The sequence below is a fragment of the Gossypium arboreum genome, chromosome 4 (genome assembly GCF_025698485.1).
Source record: "Gossypium arboreum isolate Shixiya-1 chromosome 4, ASM2569848v2, whole genome shotgun sequence".
NCBI lineage: Eukaryota > Viridiplantae > Streptophyta > Magnoliopsida > Malvales > Malvaceae > Gossypium > Gossypium arboreum.
The window spans coordinates 110,546,243-110,569,954 of NC_069073.1; the positions used below are offsets into that span (position 1 = coordinate 110,546,243).

The 23,712-nt window shown below is 32.9% G+C and overlaps 1 protein-coding gene and 1 long non-coding RNA gene across 5 annotated transcripts; both read left to right on the forward strand.

Annotated features, from left to right (window-relative positions):
- The first annotated feature begins 760 nt into the window (after positions 1-760).
- On the forward strand, positions 761-4,588 carry LOC108457926 (chlorophyll synthase, chloroplastic). The gene is made up of 15 exons (XM_017757141.2): positions 761-1,105; positions 1,324-1,368; positions 1,465-1,553; positions 1,970-2,057; positions 2,319-2,404; positions 2,506-2,592; positions 2,659-2,724; positions 2,803-2,886; positions 2,988-3,049; positions 3,286-3,361; positions 3,451-3,513; positions 3,643-3,724; positions 3,819-3,895; positions 3,992-4,039; positions 4,336-4,588. Exons 1-15 carry the CDS (start codon positions 982-984, stop codon positions 4,396-4,398), a joined length of 1,140 nt encoding a protein of 379 aa, XP_017612630.1. The 5' UTR covers positions 761-981; the 3' UTR covers positions 4,399-4,588.
- Positions 4,589-5,884: 1,296 nt separating this feature from the next.
- On the forward strand, positions 5,885-8,651 carry LOC108457964 (uncharacterized). 4 transcript variants are annotated; one of them, XR_001867210.2, is made up of 6 exons: positions 5,885-6,075; positions 6,512-6,551; positions 6,644-6,712; positions 7,143-7,232; positions 7,864-7,987; positions 8,355-8,651. It is a non-coding gene; the product is annotated as an uncharacterized LOC108457964 (long non-coding RNA). The 4 variants fall into 4 exon arrangements; XR_001867211.2 differs by having other exon boundaries at positions 6,644-6,707; XR_008281216.1 differs by having other exon boundaries at positions 6,649-6,712.
- Positions 8,652-23,712: the final 15,061 nt, after the last annotated feature.

The following is a 23,712-nucleotide window of genomic DNA, read 5'->3' on the forward strand; positions in this document are numbered from 1 at the left end:
CATCAATGGTCGAGATTAAAGGCAATCTACAAATCAAATCTCCTAAGATTACATAATCAAATCTTTTAAGATTGCAAATCTTCCAAGATTACTTCCTATATTTGCTAGGTTATATAGATAGGCCTTCAATCTCTCCAAGCAATGGGTTAATCCTGTTGGGCCAAATGACCCATCGCGAACAAGATGGACCATCCAAGTGTGCCTTGGTTGCGGGCTACCTTGCGCTGCCCGAGACACTTGAGCTCACTTTAACATGTTTTATCTTTCAATTTAAACATTTGAAGAGTCCTTTTTTTTTTTTAAATAGAGAAAACCATGTTAGAAAAGCTTTATCCTCCATTTAAAAGTATAACTCAATTTTGGATTTAATTAAAGTTAAAAGTATAATATATATATATATATATATATATATATATATTGTACCCATAACTTATCTTTAATTCTTAAATTGAAATAAAATGCATTAAGAACGAGTAAATTTAAATTTTTTAATTGTTACAACAATAACAGTGCCAACAAAATTAAAACTTAATTATAATATTTAGTAATATTAATTAATGACGGTGATATAAATTAACATTATGTTTGTATAAAAATGTAATTGACATATATATTAACTAGATATTAGTATATTAAATTTAAAAATCTAAAGCAATAATTCTCAAAAAAAAATCTAAAACAATAGATAAAATATTTTGACGAAATCTTAGAGGAGTAAATAAATAAAAATAAACTAAACAATTAAAAAAAAAACAAAACAAAACAAAGAAAAAGGGGTAAATCTTGTATCTGTACTTTAAATTTTAGATGCATAGCCATATGCCCCGGTTGGCTGGGTTATCAAATACACCAGAAACACTTAACAGTCAACTTGCTGGCTTCTAACCTCTACTTGGAGCTTCAAAGGGGAAAGTGCAGGGATTTTCTTTTTCATTCTTTCTTTTTTGGTTTTTGAAAGCAGAGAAAATTTGAATCGCTTCAATGTCGTCCGTACTCAACACTGTATCATCCTTGAGGCTATCCAGAGTTTACAATAGCAACAACAACAATCACCTGCGACTCCCAACTCACTCCGTTTTAACTCCTCCTCTTGTCTCGTTCACCAGTGAGTCAACTCGTTCCTGCTCTATTTGGCTCCTCCAGAAGCTGGACCTCGAAGGAAACTTGGAACTGAATTGAAAATATTTATTATCTTTAAACAAGACTTATTTTTTAGCTCTTATCCTTTTTTATCTTCCTCTAATTTTTTTTTTCTGAGCTTAGTTAATTTAAAGTTTCACCTCTATTTTTGGCTTCCAATGCTGTAAATAATTTTTTTTTCAGGACGGAGATTGACTATCAGAGCGGCGGACACTGATACTAATGAAGGTTTTTTCAAAAAACCATTTTTTATGGCTTTAAAAAAGTAATTATATAAATTTGTTTTTCATTTTTTTGTGGTGGATATTTGTGTTCATTTGGCAGTAAAATCCAAGGCACCGGATAAGGCACCCGCCGGCGGTGGTTCTAGCTTCAACCAACTTCTTGGTATCAAAGGAGCTGCTCAAGAAACTGTAATTCCTCTATATACAGATCCTTTTTTTTTTTATCTTTTTCCTTGATGGTACTAACAAAAATTAGTGATTTTTTTAATCATTTCTGCTTCAATAATAATCTATAAGTGCAATTCGACTTAGCTGTCAACTGAAAGAAAAATGGGAACTTTAGTTGCAGAGCATCCGCCTTCATATTTTGAGGATAAATTATTCCATAATTTGGTGCGCTATTTATCTCTAACATGTCACCCATCCCAACAATCGAAACAGGGCCATAGGAAATGCAAATGTTTATTGGGAAAACTTTTGTTCCTGCTTGTTTCATTCAGCACTCAAGTGAATAACCTATTAGCCTTACTTATGAAGGAACGTTTGAAGCTGTCTTACTTATATAAGAGCTATTGTATGATTTGGTGTTTTTATACATGATGCAGGATAAATGGAAGATTCGTCTTCAACTTACAAAGCCAGTTACTTGGCCCCCATTGGTATGGGGAGTAGTTTGTGGAGCTGCTGCTTCAGGTACTCTAAGAAAATTTGTTCACATCTACTGTTAGGAGTATCCTTTTATTTGAGAATATAAGAATTAACCTCGACGAGAAATTGTGTGAAAGTTTCATGATATCTAGTGCTTGCATTTTTCTATCTTGGTTAACTGTTAGTTGTTAATTCAAATCACTTTCTTTTGTGAATGTAAATTTGTCCATGAACTCAATTACAAGTTGCATGGAAGAGTTTGTGAGGTAACTAGAGGACCACCTGAAACAATTTTATAAATTGCAGGAAACTTCCACTGGAATTTGGAGGATGTTGCCAAGTCAATTCTTTGCATGATAATGTCAGGTCCATGTCTAACAGGCTATACTCAGGTATAAACCCTTATCAGTGAAGGTGTGTCTTGATTTTTAATGAAAAAAAGGAGCTTCAACCTGAATAATACGAAATTATCTAGCTAATTTGACTTTTTCAGACTCTCAATGATTGGTATGATAGAGAGATTGATGCAATTAATGAGCCCTATCGCCCGATCCCTTCAGGAGCAATATCTGAGAATGAGGTGTGTATCATAACTAGTTTGTGCTATGTACATGATAGATTTGATATTCATTAAAATTTTGTGCAGGTTATTAGCCAAATCTGGTTGCTACTCTTAGGGGGCCTTGGCATAGCTGGTTTACTAGACGTGTGGGTAGGTAATTTCAAATAATTTGCTTATTTTTTCCCTAAAAGATATACAAAATGAAGCAGTTTTAATCTGTCTTTATAGGCAGGGCATGACTTCCCTATTGTATTCTACCTCGCTTTGGGAGGATCCTTGCTATCATACATATACTCTGCTCCTCCTTTAAAGGTAGTTAACTTGCATGCGGTCGTTATGACTTATGACCAACCCACTTTCTTCTTATGGAAGAAAATAAACTTAGATCTAACTAAATTTCAAATATGTTGCAGTTGAAACAAAATGGCTGGATAGGAAATTTTGCTCTTGGAGCAAGCTATATCAGTTTGCCCTGGTGTGATGTCATCAATTTTGCTGCTTTTTACACCATATGATTTGAATTCTTTGCTAATTCCTACACGCACAGAGCACCCTATCACAAATTAGGCTACCGTTTATTCATCTATCATGATTCCTATGTAGAATATATCAAATGTTTACTAATATAAGGCTTAAAAATGTCCTGAAGTATTTGATATATGTTCTGGACTGTCACTTTGCTGTCTGACAAGCTTTAATCTTTGCTGATAGGTGGGCCGGTCAAGCATTGTTTGGGACACTTACGCCAGACATAGTTGTTCTCACACTCTTGTACAGCATAGCTGGGGTAAATTTTTTATATTGTCTCGTTCTTGTTGTTGTTTGAGGTCTGGGATTTGACCTATGACAATCTGTTTTTGCTGTATCACTTTGCAGTTGGGTATCGCCATTGTTAATGACTTTAAAAGTATAGAAGGAGACAAAGCTCTAGGATTGCAGGTATTCTTTTATTATCATTATTATTATTAAGTAACTATTTGGGACACTGATGAGTTCTGCAGACCCCTTGCTTTCTTTGATACTTTGAAGAACGGAGTTAATATTTGTATGCTTGTTATGGTTGAGCAGTCACTTCCTGTAGCCTTTGGTGCTGAAACAGCTAAATGGATTTGTGTTGGTGCTATTGACATAACTCAATTATCTATAGCTGGTATGTACCTGGAATTTATATGAGTAACTGAAAGACTTTGAAATTCAATGCATCTTTCTTTATTAACAGCTCACTACACATGTGGTGATTGCAGGTTATCTTCTAGGGGCTGGTAAGCCGTATTATGCACTCGCCCTAGTTGCTTTAATATTTCCACAAGTTGTATTTCAGGTAGAACTATTTCTCGGTACATTGTAGAAACTACAGTCCCTTTCTTACCTTCATAGAGATTAATGCTCATATATACCCAATATCTATCCACTGCAGTTCCAGTACTTTCTAAAGGATCCTGTCAAGTATGATGTAAAGTATCAGGTAAATTTTACTCAACTACGTTGCTCACTGACTAGAACAGATTAAGGAATAAGGATTTCTACCATAGTTACGACTGTAGGTAAGGAGAAACACAAACCAACTTCCGCTCATCAGTATTTGTCATTCTTACCGTCTCTCACACACACTAATCTTTATGTCTCAATAATTCTACCATCTTATAGTGTCAGTATCAAGAATACGTTACCTTAAATGAGTTAACATGATAAAGGAGTTGCAATTTAATTATCTCATCTCTTGTTTCATATTTATCATCTAAGTTTGTTGTTGTGTTTCAGGCAAGTGCACAACCATTTCTGGTTCTTGGTTTACTGGTGACTGCTTTAGCAACGAGCCATTGATGAAATATAACTGGTGGAGGACAAGTAAGAGATGAAAGGAAGCTGATGAGCAGAGTAAATTGTGATCGAATGAAGCAGCAGCTAGCTTTTTTGACTCAAAATGTAGTATTTAAATTGTGAGCTTCCACAAATCCAGTGACTGTTCCTTCTTGGTTTTCCAAGTGATAATATAGAATTGTCCAATTCTTAATGCTTCTTTTTTTTTTTTTCCTCACAACTGCCAATTTTCTCTTATTCCAAACGTACTTTTTTTGCCAATCAATTTTTTGTCTAGGTAAGTTTCTAGAAAAGTGTTTGCAAAAAGCTATGCTATAGTTGCCACTAATGCAATGGAACTTTCTATTCTGATAGTTTTTAGAAGAAAGAAACAATGAAAAAACGATGGAAGAGTAGAGGAAAATATCAATAGAAGAAATCTGCAGTTTATTGCTTTCACAAGCTCTATATTTATAGTACTTGGAATGACTGAAAAATCAATAAAAAATGTAATCTTGGCTACCAAATCTGATTCACTGGAAATCAGCAATAAACCAACTAATTCCTAAAGAATAAGAACAACTAACAATAATTGGCTAAGAATTTATTCAATTAAAAAAAAAAAACATGCAATTTAAAATAAACATTTTTCCAACACTCCTCACTTTATGAGCTGCAAGCTCAAATTTTTTGTCTGAGAAGCTCAAATTTGCTAACTAGTAAAGGTTTGGTAAAAATATCAGCCAGTTGTTCCTTTTTGCAATAAATAGAGTTATATGTTCATCTTTTTGCTCCTCTCTCAGGAAGAAAAGCTTAGTGTTGACGTGCTTAGTTTTCCCCTGAAATTCCCCTGAAAGACAGGATTGTGAGAGATTGCTATTGCAGCTTGTTGTCCACGAACACTTTAGTACCTTCGGTCTGTTCCAGATGTAAATCACCCAAATTTTTCCTCAGCCGCAATGTTTGATTTACCGCTGCTGTTGCCGCCACGAACTTTGCTTCTGTAGTAGATTGAGGCACAATATTCTGCTTTTTTTGAACACCATGAGAAAATTCTAGAGCCGAACTAAAACAGTACCTTGACCCCGATCACTATGAGAATACCCAACTAGCTTCATACTTTGACTCTTCTGACACTTAGCTCCATAGTTGATGGCTCGTTTGATGTACAGCACATTGGTGCACCTCACTAGCACAATGCATGAAGACAAAAACACTTACAACATACAATATATCAAGTCTGTAATACACTAAAAACCCAATGAAACTTCTGAAGTATGTTTCTTCCACTTTTTCAGCTTCATCATCTTTTCTTAGTTCCGCTTTTTTGTTCTTGGAGTACTCATCTCTCTTCAATCTTCCATCTTGGACTTCTTGAAAATCCCCTTTGCATACTTGGTCTAACAAATGAAAACCTACAGCATGTTTGGTTCAGTGTAATGGCTATGCCATTACAATCCTATTCCGTGGGCCCACACTAAACACTTGTTTGGTTCAATGGAATGCCCTATTACGGGCTTATTCCATTACGTTCCTATGCAAAGAAATTGTCTTATTTCTATTCCGTTTCATCAGCACCGATTACTGATTCGGTGTTTAAGGAAACGCTCAATACAAAGACGCTCCCCACTTTGCCCTCTCCCCTTCTCCCACTTTCTCACTTGAAAAAAGCAGACGGACAATCCTTTATCGCAGGGTCAGGTAAAACATTTTCTCCCTCTGTTCCTTCCATATTCCTCTCTTCCAAATTTTCAGCCATCTTTTTCTGCTTTTTTTTTTCTCTCAATAGAGTTTTCTTTTCCTCTCTTCCGTTTCTTTTTCTTGATCTGTAAAATTCCATCTATTGCTGGAAAGAGCAAGAGGGTTCTTAGAGGGGGAATTGAAATCTAAATCGAAAACCGAAAATGTTGAGGGTAAACCGAGTGATAAACAGGGCACAAGCTTCGATTTCATTTAGTCAATACCTCCTAAGACATGACCCAAAGATTTCCCCTTCACCTCCTCAACATTTTGCTTCAAAATCATCCATTCGATTCTTCGATATTTACACGGCAATTCCTCCATTTCCCCCTTTTTAACTCTAAAATATTTGATTTTTTAAGTTATAGTTCTTTTAACTTTTGTCTTGTGTGTGCAGCTTGCAAGCAAGGAAAAATGGAGAAAGAACGAGCAAGACTGTAAGTTTAAGCTTTGTTTGTTTATTGAAATTTTGTTACGTTCTCTTTTTTCCATGAAATTTAATATAAATAATTGTTTTAATTTGATTTAGGGCAGTGCTGATGAATTGAATAAAGGATATTTTGATGATATGTCTGAGCTAAAATAATACGGTGGTAAGGTATTAACTGATTTGTTCTTTTTATATAGATATAGGCTATATCATTTGCAAATCTGTTCAAATTAGTTGAATTGCAACTGATTTTTGAGTGAAATTAATGTTACTTTCTGTCAACATTTTAATTGTTAGTTTTTTTTTCTGGGCAAATTGCACTGGTAAATAAGATTCTAATTCCCGGAATTGCAGCCAGGAAGTTTCATGCCGTGGATGTTATATATTCTGATGGTAGAAAATCAAAGCTGTCGATTGTTTTTTATGCTAGCAAGTTGTTAGTTGTTAGTGTTTTTAAATAAAGCAACATGTTAGTGAGTTTTTCACAACCCCTCTGGCAGCTGCTTTATTAGTTTGTGTTATAAAAATGATTTTGTCTTTATTGAACAAAATGTTGATTTATTTATACCTTTGTTTTTTTTTTTTTTACTTCTCTCAGGAATTTGGTCAAAATTTGTTGTGAAGTTGAAGTAAAAACCAAGCTATATGCATGCATAAGCCTTGCCTGCACTGCTTTCAGAGGTTTTTAGTATGTACCCTTTTTTTTATGTGTTCTTTTTGTAGACTTTGGACTAAATTTTAAATTTGAGTGACTGTATAAGTGATTGTGTCTGAATTTGTTTATGTTTGAATACTGAAAAACATATGAATGTTTTAAACTCTGCTATTTGATTCTCGCATGCTCTCTTTTAGTGCTTTAACATGGTCTACTTATTATTTTAGGTTAATGTTCAAATCGATAGTACCTTAGTAGGTTCAAATGGATTATGCTGTTTATCTATTTTTGAGTGTGGGTGCATCATTCAGATTTTCTGTATCAGCTTTAGAAAGAGTTTAGAGATGTCCTTTAATGCCTGAACAAGTGAGATCTATGGTCTGTATGAATTTCAAAGTTTTCAGGCTCCTGGTGCATTACCTAAATTTGAGAGCCCCTTTGACTAGACAGTTCTGGCTCATATGATTCGATTTATATTTTACTTCTGTAGAATCTTGATTCTAGTCATATTTTTTTGAATGTCAGCATGATAATGTGATTGTATTTCTGTTCTAGTATGTTAAGGTGTTTAATTATCTCATCTTTCTGTTCTGTTCTAGCTGTTTCTTTTCACTCTCTAATTTTTCCATGCATATATTATAAAATGGATTTGTTATTAATACAGAATGATACAAGCTCTACTGGATAGACTTGTTCCTTTGCTTCTTCAGCAACTAGTGCAAGATTACAGCAACTGGGTTCAACTCCAAAAGCAGTTGATAAATTAGCTTCTTTGTTCATATCAGCTAGTAAGCCTTTCACCTGTTAACTATTTTATTTTCCCTAATTTGTGTTTCTTTGTCTCAGTTAAGTCCATGATGATAAACCATATTCTTTTTAATCTGAATCAATGACAACCGGTTTTAATCTGAGAAAAGAGTAGGGAGGGGAGGGGGGAATAGCATATTCAGACATTGGCTGGGGCTGGCTATTTAACAAATTAACGATCATATTCGCCAAATGTAGCTGTATTTTGTTCTGTCATATTAAAAGTGATGTAATGAAGGATGTTAACCTGCCACTGCTAGCAATAGTATTCGTTTTAATTACCTTAAATAATGATTTTCTTTTCTTGGATGTTCTAACCTTGCCTTTGTGTTAAATTACTAATAACAGGTAAACTAGCAAATGCAAGGCCGGGTAACTCAATAAATTTGATATTTCAGCAAAGAAGGCATTGTTGAGATTCAACAGAGAAGGCATTGTTGAGATTCGCAAACTCAATAAATTTTGACATATTTGGTTAGAAAGAGTTAGAATCTTTATCGCAATATGGGTTAAGTTTTGACATCATTTTATTATGATTTTGGATTGTCCCCAATTGGTCTCTTTGGAAATAGAGGAGATATTGTAACTTGACAAGATTCCGAGTGTTGAATAAATAGAAATAAAATGTTTGTGCCTTTTCTTTTCGATGCTTCAGTGATCCTAATACCAATGGATAAGTAGAAAATAAAATTTCAGACTATTTATATAATTTTATTATGTTGGTACCAAATTTCAGACTATTTATACAAATGTTTCAGCAATACTAATACCAATGGTGGACAAGTAGAAAAATAAAAAGATAATACATTTTTTTTCGGTGCTTTGTGACTTTTTCTTTTTAATAAAAATTTCATGTTTAATACAATTTATCAATTTTAGATAATAACACAAATAAAAAATTATATAAAAATTATGTAAATAACAAATGAAATTTTAATTGAAACCATAAATTTGGGATTAATTTATAGGAATATAATGACATCGTTATTATAGTCCAAATGAAACTTTAGATGATACCATAAAATTGAGATTAATTTATAGGAAGATTAATTTATAGAACATAATTAAATTATTTGTTTCGCTAAAGATATTTTAACATATTAAATATGCATTGTAATTTAAAAATAATAAAATAATTATATACTATTTTTAATATTATATATTATGATTTTTATTCATTCATATTTTAATAATAATTATATTAAGAATGTTATTAAATTATATATTATTATCTTTATTAAACTATATTTAATAATAATTATATTAAAGTATGATTAAATTATTTATTATTTATTATTAAATTATATTTAATAATAATCCTATTATAAATTAATAACAATAACAATAATCATCTATCTAAAAAATTCTATTAAGGGTATTCTAGTCATTTTAGTTTTTTTCCTTATGCTATTACAATATCATTTCATTCAACCAAACACAAGAATACTTATTACGCTTCTATTCCATTCCATTCAACCAAACAAATTGAATTATCGACATGCTTCTATTCCATTAAAGCTCTATTCCATTATAGCTCTATTCAATTACAGTCCTATTCCATTACAGTGAACCAAACGTACCCCTAATCTTTTCCTTGCTTTATCTCTATTCCAAGGAAATATGTTATTAGATCAAGATCTGTAATTTCAAAAGCTTGCATCATATCTAGCTTGAACTCATCAATAAGTTTTTGACTGCTCTCTGTAATCATAATATCATCCACATAAAGAGAAACAACAAGAGTCTCATTGTCATTGTGCTTAACATAAAGTGTGGACTTTGAAAGACTTTTTCCAAAGCCTAGGCCAAGTAAATAATTATCTATTTGTCTATACCAACCATAAAGTGCTTTATGTGGCCTGTAAACTTTTTCTTCTTTGCCTTCCAAAAAAAGTATTTCGGTTGCTCAACATGAACTTCTTCAAAAATTCCATTAAAAAACGCTGATTTATGAAACTATAACAAGAAGTAGCCCAATATTGTCAAGCTTAGCAACTGGAGCAAATATGTCAGAATGGTCAACACCCAAAATTTATTCATACCCCTTAACTACAAGCCTTGACTTATGCATTTTGATTGAATCATCAGGCATTTAGCTTGGTTTTAAACGCACATTTTACCCCAATTACCTTTCTGCCTTTAGGTTTATCACCAAGTTCCAAGGTTCGATTCTTCTCGATCATAAATAGCTCTTCCCGTTAAGATTTAGTGTCTTAATGTCGGAAAATTTGATTTTGAGGCCCTGCATTCACGTGCAAATTTTGATGCTTTTGGACTTAGCACTTCATTGATCTCTTGCACTTATGTGCAATTTGGTTGTGCGAGATAAATGCACTTGTGTACAATTTAGTTGTGATGCAGGAATGTGATATGGTATCTAGCACTTGTGTGTTTCTTGATTGTGTGGGATGAATCCTGAGTACCTGAATTATGTTTTACTGGAGTTTATTAAGGGTGAAACAAATTTAAAATTCTAATGATGAAATTTGCACTTGAATATGAATTATTATATGGGCCAAAGTGACATGGATCAAGATTTAAAATTTTATAAGTTGAAAGAAAGTGAATTAGTTAATATAGGATAAAGTAATGTAATAAGATACTAAGATTCAACTATAAGTGGCATAATTGAAATGTAAGATAAGCTACACAAGTTAAATAATTTTTTGATAATTGATTTAATTGGTGAGCAAAATTTATGAATCCCCGTGCCTCTAGTAAAGAAGGGGTGACAAGAAGTACGATTTGCATATGTAACTAAGGACTATAAATTGATATTTTATGAAAGTTATTGATACATAATTTAGTTTATTGCTCCGTTGATCAATTCATTGGTTAGAGTATGCAGAAGAGAGGGATTCTCTTGTGAAGAAGATGGAAAAAATGGAGTTTTTCAGAGAGCAACCCCCTTCTAAGAGTCCTTAGAAGTATATAAAGGGGCTTTTTTCAAGTCGGATTTCTGGTCGGATTAAGATATATTCTATAACAATTTGTCCCCCACCTTGTCGAAGAAGAGTTATAAATTGACTATTCTGAGACAGACTTACATGTGTGAAGCGTGTAATTGAGGGCTTACTATGTAAGTTTTAACTTGAAACTTTATTGAGCAAATTTTGTTGTCCGACAGTGTGGAACATGAGTAAAAAATGTTGCAAACTGTATTTATAGAAATGTCGCAAACTATATTATAGAATATTTTAAATTGCATTCACAAAAATGTCACAAATTGTATTGTAGAATTATTGCGAATTGTATTGTAGAATACCATGAACTGTATTTACAGAATTATCGCGAATTGTATTATAGAATATTGCGAACTGTATTTACATAAATGCTGCAAATTGTAGTCCATAAGATTCTAAAAATCTTGTATGTAAAAGGTCATGATCGTAAATCAGCGGACCATGAGATTCGTAAAATCTTGAAAGTAAAAGGTCGTGATCATAAATCAGCAAACCGTGAGATTCGCAAAATCTCAAAGTAGAAGGTCGTGATTGTAAATCAGTAGACCGTGAGATTCGTAAAATCTCGAAAGTAAAAGGTCGTGATCATAAATCAACGGACCGTGAGATTCGTAAAATCTCGAAAGTAGAAGGTCTGATCATAAATCAACGGACTGTGAGATTAGTAAAATCTCAAAAATAGAAGGTCGTGATTGTAAATCAACAGATCATGAAATTTATAAAATTTGAAAAATAGAAGGTCGTGATCGTAAATCAGCATGACAACCCAGAAGATATAAGTTGGACCTATACTTACTTATAGAGCATACAAGAAAAGAGCAGCAAGATATACCATAGATGGTAAACTGAAGTTCCATAGGAAGACAAGGAAAAACAAACAGTAGCACACAACATCGATATGAGATCACATCTGGGACTATATATGCCGAAAGATCCACCTCAGCTGTAAATTCATAGCATCAGAGCTTTTATTAGATTGCAGAGAAGATGAATGATTTAAATTCATATCGAAATCTTCTGGTGCAATGTTTATAAAATTTACAAGGTTATTAACTGTCTAATTTCCAATAGACTATATCTGGGAAATACCACCACTAAAGAGGTGTACTGCAGAAAACAAAGGATGTTTAGTAATTCGAAACCCATAATCATACTTGAAAAACCCAAGTGTAGAACATCATATTGAAGAGTTCCAGTAATCAAAATCAATACAAGGACCAGGTCTAATAGACGGCAATAACAATAAAACTTTACATAGTTAAGAAAGGTCCACATACTTTTAGTTTCAAAAGAGAGATCTCTCCAAACAAATGAATTTTTACGTTAAGATAACATTCATCGATATATTGATGAACCTCCATCATAAGCCAAAATTAAATAATGACATGATAGATAACTATGGACCACTAACAGGAATAGACAAACCCAGTCGAAAGTAAAATATAATAGTCTATGAAGTGCTTATTAAAGCATTGATTACATAAAAATGACAGTTATGAAATATTCCAATTTAAAATATTAACTAATAATTAATTGGCATATTTCATCATTATAAATTTAACTATAAAAGTAACAATTGAGGCACCAACCAATGGTGTAAAAATCATGAAAGTAATCACATTAAAATAAACTAACAAAATTTCTAAAGCCTAAAAAGGATTCAATTATATGTCCTATAAAATGAGCTGTTTTAAAGGATTTTTTTACCAATAAAAGAAAATTTTAAAACAACCAAGAAATGGAAAATAAAATTTAAAGAATTGGAAAAATGAAATTATGCTTCTAAAAATATTAAAGAAGTAAAATCAAGAAAAATCAAAATTCAAGCTCAAGTTTTATCTTTGTGAATAAGATACAAGAAGAATATAGTTGTAACACCCCAAAATAGGGCCTAGAAGTTTCGAGTGTATTTTAGGAATTTTAGCTTATATGTGTTCGAAATTTCGTAAGGTTGGTAATCGATAATGTTTTCGACAATGGCTATTAGGAAATTAAGTCAATTTCTGAAAATGAGTTTTAAATACCTTGAATTTTGGAAAATGGTTGATTTGTAACAAGGTCAAAATTGAGAGTGTTTATATTGTAGTTAGACCAAATTTTAAAAATTGAACCTAATAGCACCCCATCAACAGTTTTCACGTTAGTTTTCCTCCTTCTTTGGTGCCATCTCTTGTTTCTCCGAACACATTCCATTTTATTTTTGATTTCCAAACTATATTACCTTGATTTCTATCAATACCCAAGCCTTAAACCTCCATAGATTTCAAGAAAAACACTAAAAATCACCATAGTCTTCTCCATTATCGAGTTGTGGGTTTTTTGAGTTTTTGAAAAAACCTCTATTTCTTTCATCGAAGGTGACCATTCATTTCCCTATTAGCTTTTAGTGTTATTGGATCCTTAAAAATGAGTTTTTAGTCATTAAATCATGAATTTTCAATAAAAACTAAAAATGGGGTTGTTAATGGTGAATTTCGGGTTTTTGAGTAAAAATGTGGTTTTAAAGTGCTTTTAAATTAGTTTGGTTGTAATTAGAAGGTTTCTAAAGCTACATTGAAGTTTTGTTAAAGGTTTCTCGAGTTTTAAAGAATTTTCGTCATAATGGCCAAAACTTGTTGAAAAATGTTAACACACCTTGAAACGTGTAGTTTTGTGTAGTTTAAAGGTTGAAAATTAGTCATAGATGAATATGTAGATGAATGGAATTCATTTAGTGCAAAAAGATTAAGTGCAGACTAAGATATTCGAATTTAAAGTTTTCTATGTCGAAGGTTTTAATTAAAAGAGAACGTAGCTTAGACTATTGGTTTTGACTGATTAAGGTGAGTTAATGATTGATTGTTTGATTGTATATTTGTGTGGTTTGTCTTGTTGAAGTGCTGGAGTCAATAAGACCTTCACCGAGTAAAGACAAAGGCAAAGAAAAGTTTGTTTGAGCTTTTGGCTTTTCAATGAAAGCATATTTCTTGTGAGTATTTTGGAATCACTGCTCTTAGATGATTCATTCTATAATTGGGAATTTAGAGGTAGCCTTAACCCCTACTCTAAAGTTTGAGTGTAAGTGTTTTCATGCCTATGATTAAATGTGATATATGTGTGCTTGTGCAATTGTAAAAATATGAACATATATGAGATCTTATGACATGTGCCATAAGCTTGTGATGATTGTTGTGAAAGAGAATATGTGGGTATGTTATTCATGCCATGTGATAGTAAATATGTAGGTATGTTTTCATACTATGTGAAAGTGATGATAATGTGTTAACGATGTGAATATGCAATGAATATGTGTAAAAAAATCAGTAAGTAAATATGTGATAATAATGTGGATATTTTGGCCTTGTGATTTTATGAGACCGTTGGATATAGTTGGCATGGCATAGGATTATTAGTACTTACATTTATGATGTGGTTTTGGGGCATTGAGGCCCAATAATAGTTTTCGGAGAGATAGATGTGAGCTAACCTCTATTCACTGAGATATGTGTGTGTGGTGTGTTGGAGAGTGTTAGCTATATGCTGCACTTATGGGACATGATCGACTCTATGAGTCATTTTGGTATGTTGGAGATTCGTGTATCTGATGTGTGGTGATAGAGTCCACATTATGTTTCATAACCTTAAGAGCCAAACTATCTTATAATGTGATTGAATGTGATTAAATATGGTTTATATGTACTATGATATATGCTTAAATAATCATGTGGTTAATGTGATAAATTCATAATAATATAAATAGAAGATGAATAAACGTGAAATATGATATTAAAGTTGAATAAGTATGAATATGTGACATGCCTGCTTAGTCGATGCATAATGGCTTGTTTGCGCAGTGGTTATTTTGAGCATTCACTGAGTTTGTTAAGCTCACCCATTGCTTTTTAACCATTGCAGATAACTAGTGTCGGTGTGAGCGGTGTGGTCTCAAGGGGTGATCCAAGCCAGAAACTTTAATTGCTATTAATAGGTGTTTTTTATTTATTTGTGTATTGGGAATAAAAGACAATATGGTAGACGTTATGTCGGTTTTGCTATGATTTTTAGTTGTCTATATACCTATTGTGCTTAGGAACTTTGTGGACTTTAAATATGATGTTTAGGACTGTTATTTGAGATATTTCAGTGTTATTTTATGGGACAATTGATGCATGATTTTTAGAACCTATTTGGAATGATCTAAGTGATGATATAAGCTATGTTTTTAAGGTTTGGAATAGAGGTATCGATATTCGGGCTTAAAAAAATGATACCTCTGTAATTTTTAAAGTGCAGGAAGTCAGTTTCGCTAGTTGTTACGATATTTTTCCACGAGTATTGATACTCGAGGTAAAATTATTGATACTTTTTCAGTGGTACCGATATTTTTCGAAAGTTGGGTTTTTGAGATGAGAAACAATAAGCTAATTTGGTATCGATTTTCCAAGTGGTATCGATACCACTTGAGAGAATTATCCATACCACTTTACTAGTATCGATACCTACATAACAACTTTGGGAAATTTTGCTAAATGGTCCTAGTACTTTTTTAGTGTTTGTTTTATGATTATTCAATGAATATTTAGCATGATTCAACTTCCTTGGAGTGGGTATGACTTATGTTTCATGTCAATGCTATTATGTTAAAAGAAAAAAAGAATATGCATGTGTAATAATGTGATGGTTTATGATGAATACAAAGGGAGACGATGGTGTAGCATCATCTTCTTGGGCTCGACGATCGGGTTGGGTATAAGGTGTTACAATAGCTTTTCAAGTTATTTACTATCAAACAATTTTCTATTACCAAAAAGTAAGTTAATGTAGCAATTTTTGAAAAAGGAGCTAGGGAAGATCAGTAGGGGTGAAGTTTTTAATTAGATGATAGGAAAAAGACTAGATATCAAAATTATCAACAGATAAAATCCAAACAAACATGCAAGAATACAAAAAAATAGTCAGATGTAGAACAAGAATTAACACAAGTCTTGGAACCAAACTGATGAATGATGATATACACATCATAAATAAATAGAGAATCAAGTCGAAACTTCTATATGAAAAAATACACATCCTTTGGTAAAACATGTTTAGCAATCCCAATAGTTTCTGGGAAATAATAGGAAAATGCTTATCCCTATAGATGCTATACCAATGAAAATTAACTCTTTCAGCACTATATATATGCGTATATTACCAATTAATTATTTTGATTCAGCACATAATACGAGCAACATTATACAACAATAAAGAGAAACTTAACTCATCACATACTATTCAAATTCGATAGTAGGAGGTGTATAAACAAGACAAGGTAGCACACTCACATCAAAAGAATTATAGACAAATAGGATGAAACTAAAACCAAGGACTACCAAGCTTAACCAACTTATTCCTCTTCAACCATTCATCAACAGAACCACAGGAGTATAAGTTTGAGCATGGAAAGTGAGGAGTAGGTTGATTGACTGGGAAGTGTCAAAACATAATGGACAACTAAATGTTAAAATGTAAAACTATCATATTCTCTATCTAAAATGCAACTTATGTTTTATGTATTCTCATTAAACAAGCAAGAGATGATGAAGCCAATTGCAAGGACTACTAAGATAATATGGGGGCTCAATACAAAATATCCAAACAAACATGTAAGAATACAAACAAATGGTCAATTGCAGTTGGTCACTGCAATTGTAGAAATCCACTTGTATCAATCATTTTAACTCTTTAATGCAATTATTAACATAATCAATTCCATATAATTCCTACTGTTGCTATTAGTACGACACCAGTAAATTTCATCCCACATTTGCACTACAAGATCACTAATATAATCCATATCTAAAGTTGAATGCAAAGCTCAAAATTTATTGTGCAAGTGACAATTGCAGTTAAGTTATAAAACTAACATTTATGGACAGTAAAGAAGGGATAATTATATTACAAATTTATTATGTCAAAACTTTTACAGATTAGTACAAACCTATAATATTACTGTAGCTTTAGTTCCAATGTTATGTTTCTACCACTGTAGAAGTTCAAGATGGACCACTTGAAAAGCTAACTACTACTCAATCATTTGTGCATTATTATCGATATGTTTGTGTGATATGGATCTCGAAAATTGATCTCAGTGCGTTGGGCTTCAAGACGGTTGAGATTGTAGGTTTTTTTGGCGGAGGTCGAGTTGAAGCTCGTGGATGTGTTGGATATAGTATTAAAATGAAGTGTATTAAATTGGTGGGTGATGAAACAAGAAACTGGTCCTTATCATGTATAGCTGCAATTTCTTATTTGTGCTAATACACCACTATCCCAAAATTATAAAATTGGCACTGCCTGATTAGCAATCATGTGGGTCTTGTATAATGGGATTTTGTTTTACATGTTGGTTGTGGATAATACCGTTAGGGAAAGTAAAACACAATTTTTTTACATATACAGGAATGCAAAACAACACAAGGAAAGCAATTGTAAGGCAACATTATCTTTTATTTCTTGGACAATACTAAATAAGAGGTGTCTAACATGCATAAAGATAATAAATTTGAAATCGTTTTATCATGGTGTCTACGGAATTAACTAAAAAGTTGACTAAGGTAAGTGTACCTATCAATTAATAGTATAACTACAATAAGCAAAGATATTGTTCCCACGAAGACTAAAAGTATTAGTAATTACCGTCTTTCTATTATTTAATCGAATAATTTGAGTTATTGATTAAAAATTAAATTTAACTAAATTAATTAACTAACGAACACGAAAAAGAACAAAACACAAAAATAATTAATTAACAACCAAAGAGAGAAACAATAACCAGGAAAGAATTCACCTAGATTTCATCTGTCGCTGTCAATCTAAATTATGCAATTTCTTTACTTAGTAACATGACCTGTAGAAATCCCTAAATTATGCAAAAATCTCTTTCGAGCATAAGATCAAATGACGCTAGGTTGATTAATTAAATTTTTTTTCTACTTAAAATTCTTATTATTGCATTAACTCATGCTTCGGATTCTCCTATTAGATTTGACTCTAATCCAGTAGATTTATGTCGTTCTATTTTTAGGATTGCGTGCAACTCCACTCAATTACGCAAGATCTAATCTTAAACAGGGTCTATTCAACCACCGAATTAAGCACATCAAACATAGATCAATAACCAAGAATTAAGCACACATAATTGAGAACAATAAACTAAGTTTTTATTGTGTAAAATAAAAATCAAACGATAGAATCCATCATAGGGTTCATCTTCCTATGTATTTAGAAAATTAGTTCATGCTTGAAAATAAAAAGTCCAAAATATAGTATGACCGAAAGAAACAAAGAAACTCATGATAACTTCCTAAGAAATCAACAGGGAATCTTCAATCTTGACGGAAATATACTTCAAAGTTGGCTTCAATGGTACTTTTTGAGTTCTTTTCTTGAATATTCTCTGACGGCTCACTCCTATCTTCTTATTTTTTTATATATACATCTTAGAATGTCCGAAAAACCTAAAAATCATGATTTTTTGTAGTTCAGTGCGTAATTCCATGAAATCAACATGGCTTACCACACGCTCATGTGGGTCACACAGCCATGTGGTATGGCTGTCTGGAATGATTCAACCCATATGGCTCTTGCAGCGTGCTCTGACACTCCGGTTTTCACTCATTTTTTACTCATTTTACTCTCAAGTGCTCTATTAAGCATTAAACATGAATTTAAAGGATTAGGAGTATAAAATTCACAATTAACATCGGATAATCATCCAAAAACGTATTAAAAATTACGTAAAAAGATGTTACTTTTAGCACTTATCATATCATATTAACTTGATTCTAACAAGACAAATTTATGCATGTGGCTTTCATGTGTGTATGAACACATTAAATAAGATTGCAATTTCTTATGAGATGAATCAAGGAAAAAGTTCATTAAGTTCTAGGGAAATATTTGAGTAAAGAATAGAACAATTTATACCTAGAATAAATGTGGAGCCAAAATCACAAATGTATCTATAAATAGCTATGAAGCACTAAAGAGGTAGAAGTATATGTTGGATATAGTATTGTCGAAGCCCTTCCCCTTGCTTGGCGTGGCTCTTGGCAGTGCATGTCTCTTCTGTTAATGTTGTTCGCTTCCACTCGATATCCACCATTGCCATTGAGTATTGTTTCTTCTCAGCTATTGCTTTTCAATCTGAGTTGGAAAACCTAAAAAGCTTACTAGTATTGGAGAAGATGAGGACAACAACCTTAGCATCATAGAGAATGGCAAACTCTTTTGGTGGGTTTGATCTATGCTCACAACATCATTATTGATACAAAATTTAGTTGGTAGCTTCATTGATCAGTTCATCGATTAGAATATGCAGAAGAGAGGGATTCTCTTATGAAAAAAATGATGAAAAAAATAGAGTTTTTCAGATAGCAGCCCCTTTTTAAAAGTCTTTAGAAGTATATAGATGGGCTTTTTCCAGGTTGGATTCTGAGTTGGATTAAGATATATTCTATAAAAAAAATTATATTGAGAGGTTATGGCTTAATGGAGTAAACTTTGAATCTTATGTCATTTGAATCAAAAATAAAAAACTCGAATAGGAATTTTCTTATCGTCATGGATTAATAAGTCATAAAAGGAGTAAGTTGAGCACTTATAGTTGGATAATAAGAAATGAATTTTTTTGAGTTACTAAAGGGTGAAATAAGTAAATCTTGTAATAAATTTTATTAAAGGGGCTCATCATTAATAATGGAATAGGATAAATCAGATTATCCTTGAGTACTTATTGAGTTTTTTAAGCTCACACGTTAGTGATTTGAATTAAGTAGTTTTGCGTGGTTTAAAAGTTAAGAATTAGCCATAGGTGAATTAATAGGTGAATGGAATCAGTTTTTGAAAAAAAAATTGAGTATAGACCGAGATATTTAGATATCAAGTTTGCTATGTCGAAGGTTTCGACTACTTGAGAACATAGCTTAGGCTTATGATTTTGATTGTTTAAGGTGAATCCTTAGCTGATTGTTGATTGTGTTATTGTGTGAACTATTTTGTTGAAGCTTCAAATTCATTAGGACCTTCTACGAGCTAAGGAAATGCTAGTTTGAGCTTTCAACTTTTCAGTGAAAACATATTGGTGAATGTTTGGAATTACTGCTTGTAAACATGATTTAATACGTTATTTGGGAATTTAGTTGTAGCCTAAACCACTACTCTAAATTCTGAGTGTAAGCTTTCTCGTACTCATGTTTAACTTGTGAAGTATGTGTTTGTGTTATTGTGAAAATGTGGATTGAAATGAAATGCTATTATATGTGTTATGTGTTCATGATTACTGTTGTGAAAGTGTATATGTAGGGATGTTATTCATGCTAAGTGACAATAATAATATTGTGCCAATGATGCAAATATGCAGTGATAGTGAGCGGATAATCGGTAAGTAATATATGTGTTTAATAATGGACATTTTGGCTTTGTGAACCTTGAGACCATTGGATATAGTTGGTTTGCCATAGGATTGTGAGTACTCATCTATATGTGTTATATGATTTAGGTGTTGAGGCCTTGGGACATGTTGGAGAGATAAAAGAATGTGAGCTCAGCTCCATTCAACGGGAATGTTTGGTGTGATGGAGAGTGTTAGCTATATGCTTTACTTTTTGGGATATGTTCGACTTTATGAGTCATTTAGTGTGTTGGAGATCTGTGTATCCAATTTTTGGTGATAGTGTCTATTTTTATGTTTCACAGCTCAATTGTCAAATTATCTTTAAATATTATTATAAGTATTGTGATGTACACATGAAAGTGATTGTGATGACTATGTAAATGAACTAATGAATAATGCATGAATAAGTAAAATCTGATATTAAAACTGAGTTGTTGTAGTTGTGTTAATGTAACGCCCCAAAAATTTAAATTTTGTTTTTGTAGGTGTGTGACATACAATTGTATTTGCTTCAATGGATAAGTGCTCTGGGTGAGTGTGAGAGGTTTTAAGTTCAAGCTTTGACTTGGGAAAATTTTGGGTATTTTTCTGAATAAAGCCTTTACCTTGTTTAATAGGCTTTTATTTAATTGGTTGTAAATTTACATTAGAATAAGCCTACTGGTCTGGTGGTTAAGTGGGGTGTCAGGTTGCTGAGGGTCTTGAGTTTGAATCCCGACTTTGGTAAGAGGTAATATTTTTGCTCTAAATTTCGGCCAGAGTTGTGCTGAAATGGGGAACTGAGTGGTGGTTTGTTAGTAGAGTTAGTGGGAGGGAAATTAGGGAGTTATTAGATTTGCTTGTTTTTCTTTTTCTTTCTTCTTCTTCTAGTTCTTTTATCCTTTTACTTTCCTTCGTTTCTGCAATGTGGTTAGTGCTACTCGAGTTCGGTAAGTTTGGTTTCTGATTGATCTTAACGGGTTTTTTATAAATATTAGTTAAAGAGGGGTTTCGGTTGGTTTGTAAGTGTAAATCGAAGGCTGAATATCAATCATCTGCATTCTAAGGGTGGGGAATTCCTACTATTTGATAGAAGGTAATGGTTTTTTGCTCGAAAGATGAATATCTCGTTTCAGGTTTATTGAGTCATTTTGTAACTTCGATTTATCATGTGTTAAGAATAAGTTTGGGATTTTGGATTGTTGATTATAGGTTCTGGTGGTCTCGGGATTAGTTTGGCAGTGAATCGACACAAGGTGTATACCCGAAACGCAGAAAATAGAATTCAGCGAAAAGCTGAAAAAGTATTCTGTCAACGCCACACCGGCATGTGGTCACCTGTGTGGTAGGCCGTGTGACGGAACACGGGCGTGTGGTCGACGAGCCAGGCTGTGCGTGCATGACATAGTCGTGTGATGGTCAGGTAGGCCGTGTGTGACACACAGGCCAAACACACGGGCGTGTGGGCCTACACGAGCGTGTGAGATTCTGGGCCAGGCCGTGTGACCTATACAGCCAAGGCCAATTTAGGCCGTGTGGGCCACACGGGCAGGCTACATGGGCGTGTGAGCCCATGTTTCTGAAAAGTTACTTAAGGTTGTGCGGGTTGCCCAAGTAGGGTCGATAAGCATTACTTAGACCCCCTAATTGTATGAACTGTCTGTATGATATTTGAACTGAACATGTATGTTGATCTGAATGTATGGACTATAACTGTATACTAGAATGACATCTTTTGTATGTTGCATTGCATTGGGGTGGGTTATTGATAATATTTGGAGGAAGTGTCTGAAGGGCTATTAAGCTTGTTATCTGGCAGCTCTGCTACAAATATATGATTATGTGCCGTATTTTGGTACAGCATGGTGTGTATGGATAGGAGGGTTGATTTAATCCCTACATGGTGTGTAGGGCTGGACGGAGATAGTGCGTAGAGGCTGGTGGGTAGGATTTTGATTTACTGTATCTGCATTCTATATCTAACATGGGCCAAGGCCCTAATATAATTTTGAGATTGTATCTGATTGGGCTAAGGTCCAAATTGACTTTGTAATGGGCTCAGGACCAGACTGTAAATGACTGTAATCTGATGTGTATCTGTATGTATGTTTTCTATAGGGATTACACATTGATTTTACGAAAACTCACCCTTTCTGTTTAATCTGTACGGGTAATCCTGAGACTTGACAGATCAGCACAGCGGAGGACTCAGCGGTGGCCACATGTAAATTCTAAACTATTCTAGTAAATTTTAGAGTTTATTACCTATTTGAAGTTGATGTAATTTTTAGGACTTTGGACTATTTTGGATTTAAAACTTTGGATTTTTATTGCTTTACGGTTTAGAACGACTAGACAGTAAACTCAATTTTGTTTTAAACAACGGTTTCTTTCAACACCAATGGTTTTCTTCGAACAAACGTTTCAAAGCTTCCGCTAAAAAGATATGATTTTAGACGAAATAAAGAAAATGTGTTTTACCTTGAACTAAGAGAAAGGCTAAATAACTGGAATGATTTTAACCCGATAAATTCATTTTAAACTTCCATTCCACGTGACATTGTTAGATTCGGCCATAACGTCTAGGCTGGGTTTGGGGTGTTACAGTTAAATGGATGTTTCAATAATGCTTTATGATCTAATTGCATGGTAGTTGCTCTAGGCATTCACTGAGCTTGTAAAGCTCACCCACTCCTTTTAATACATTATAGATTAGTAGCGTTCGAGGGGTGATCCAAGCAAGTCTTTTACGTTAATTCATAGGTGTTTATTATCTGTTTATGATTTGGGAAATAAAGACAATGTGGTAGAACTATTGCATAAATGTTGTCATGATGTTTTGGTTATTTTCATAGCCTATTAATTCTTAGGATTTATGGATATTGTTTTTGTTATGTCACTTGGTTACTTAGACATGTTTTCGATGATTGAACTATTATGTTGGTCATTTTTATGTTTATTTGATGAGGTATTGGTTACATGTTGAATGGGTTATGATTAAGATGGATTATTTGCTTTATTATGTTGTATTTTTTGGTGTCTGGAGTAGATGTATCGATATTTGGGTTTTAAAAATGATATCTCTGTGATATTTCACTATGCAGGAAGTCAGCATTTCAATTTGGTATCGTTACCTTATCACGAGTGTTGATACTTGGGGTAATAAAACTGATACTTTTTGAAATGTACTGATATTTTCATGTGTTTTGATTTTTAAAAAAGAAATAGAATGCTGATTTGGTATCGATTTTCCAATCAATACTGATAGCCTTTTATAGGAATATCGAGACCTTTGTTACAGTATCGATACCTATATACTTTTTCAAGAATTTTTGTTAAGTGGTTCAAT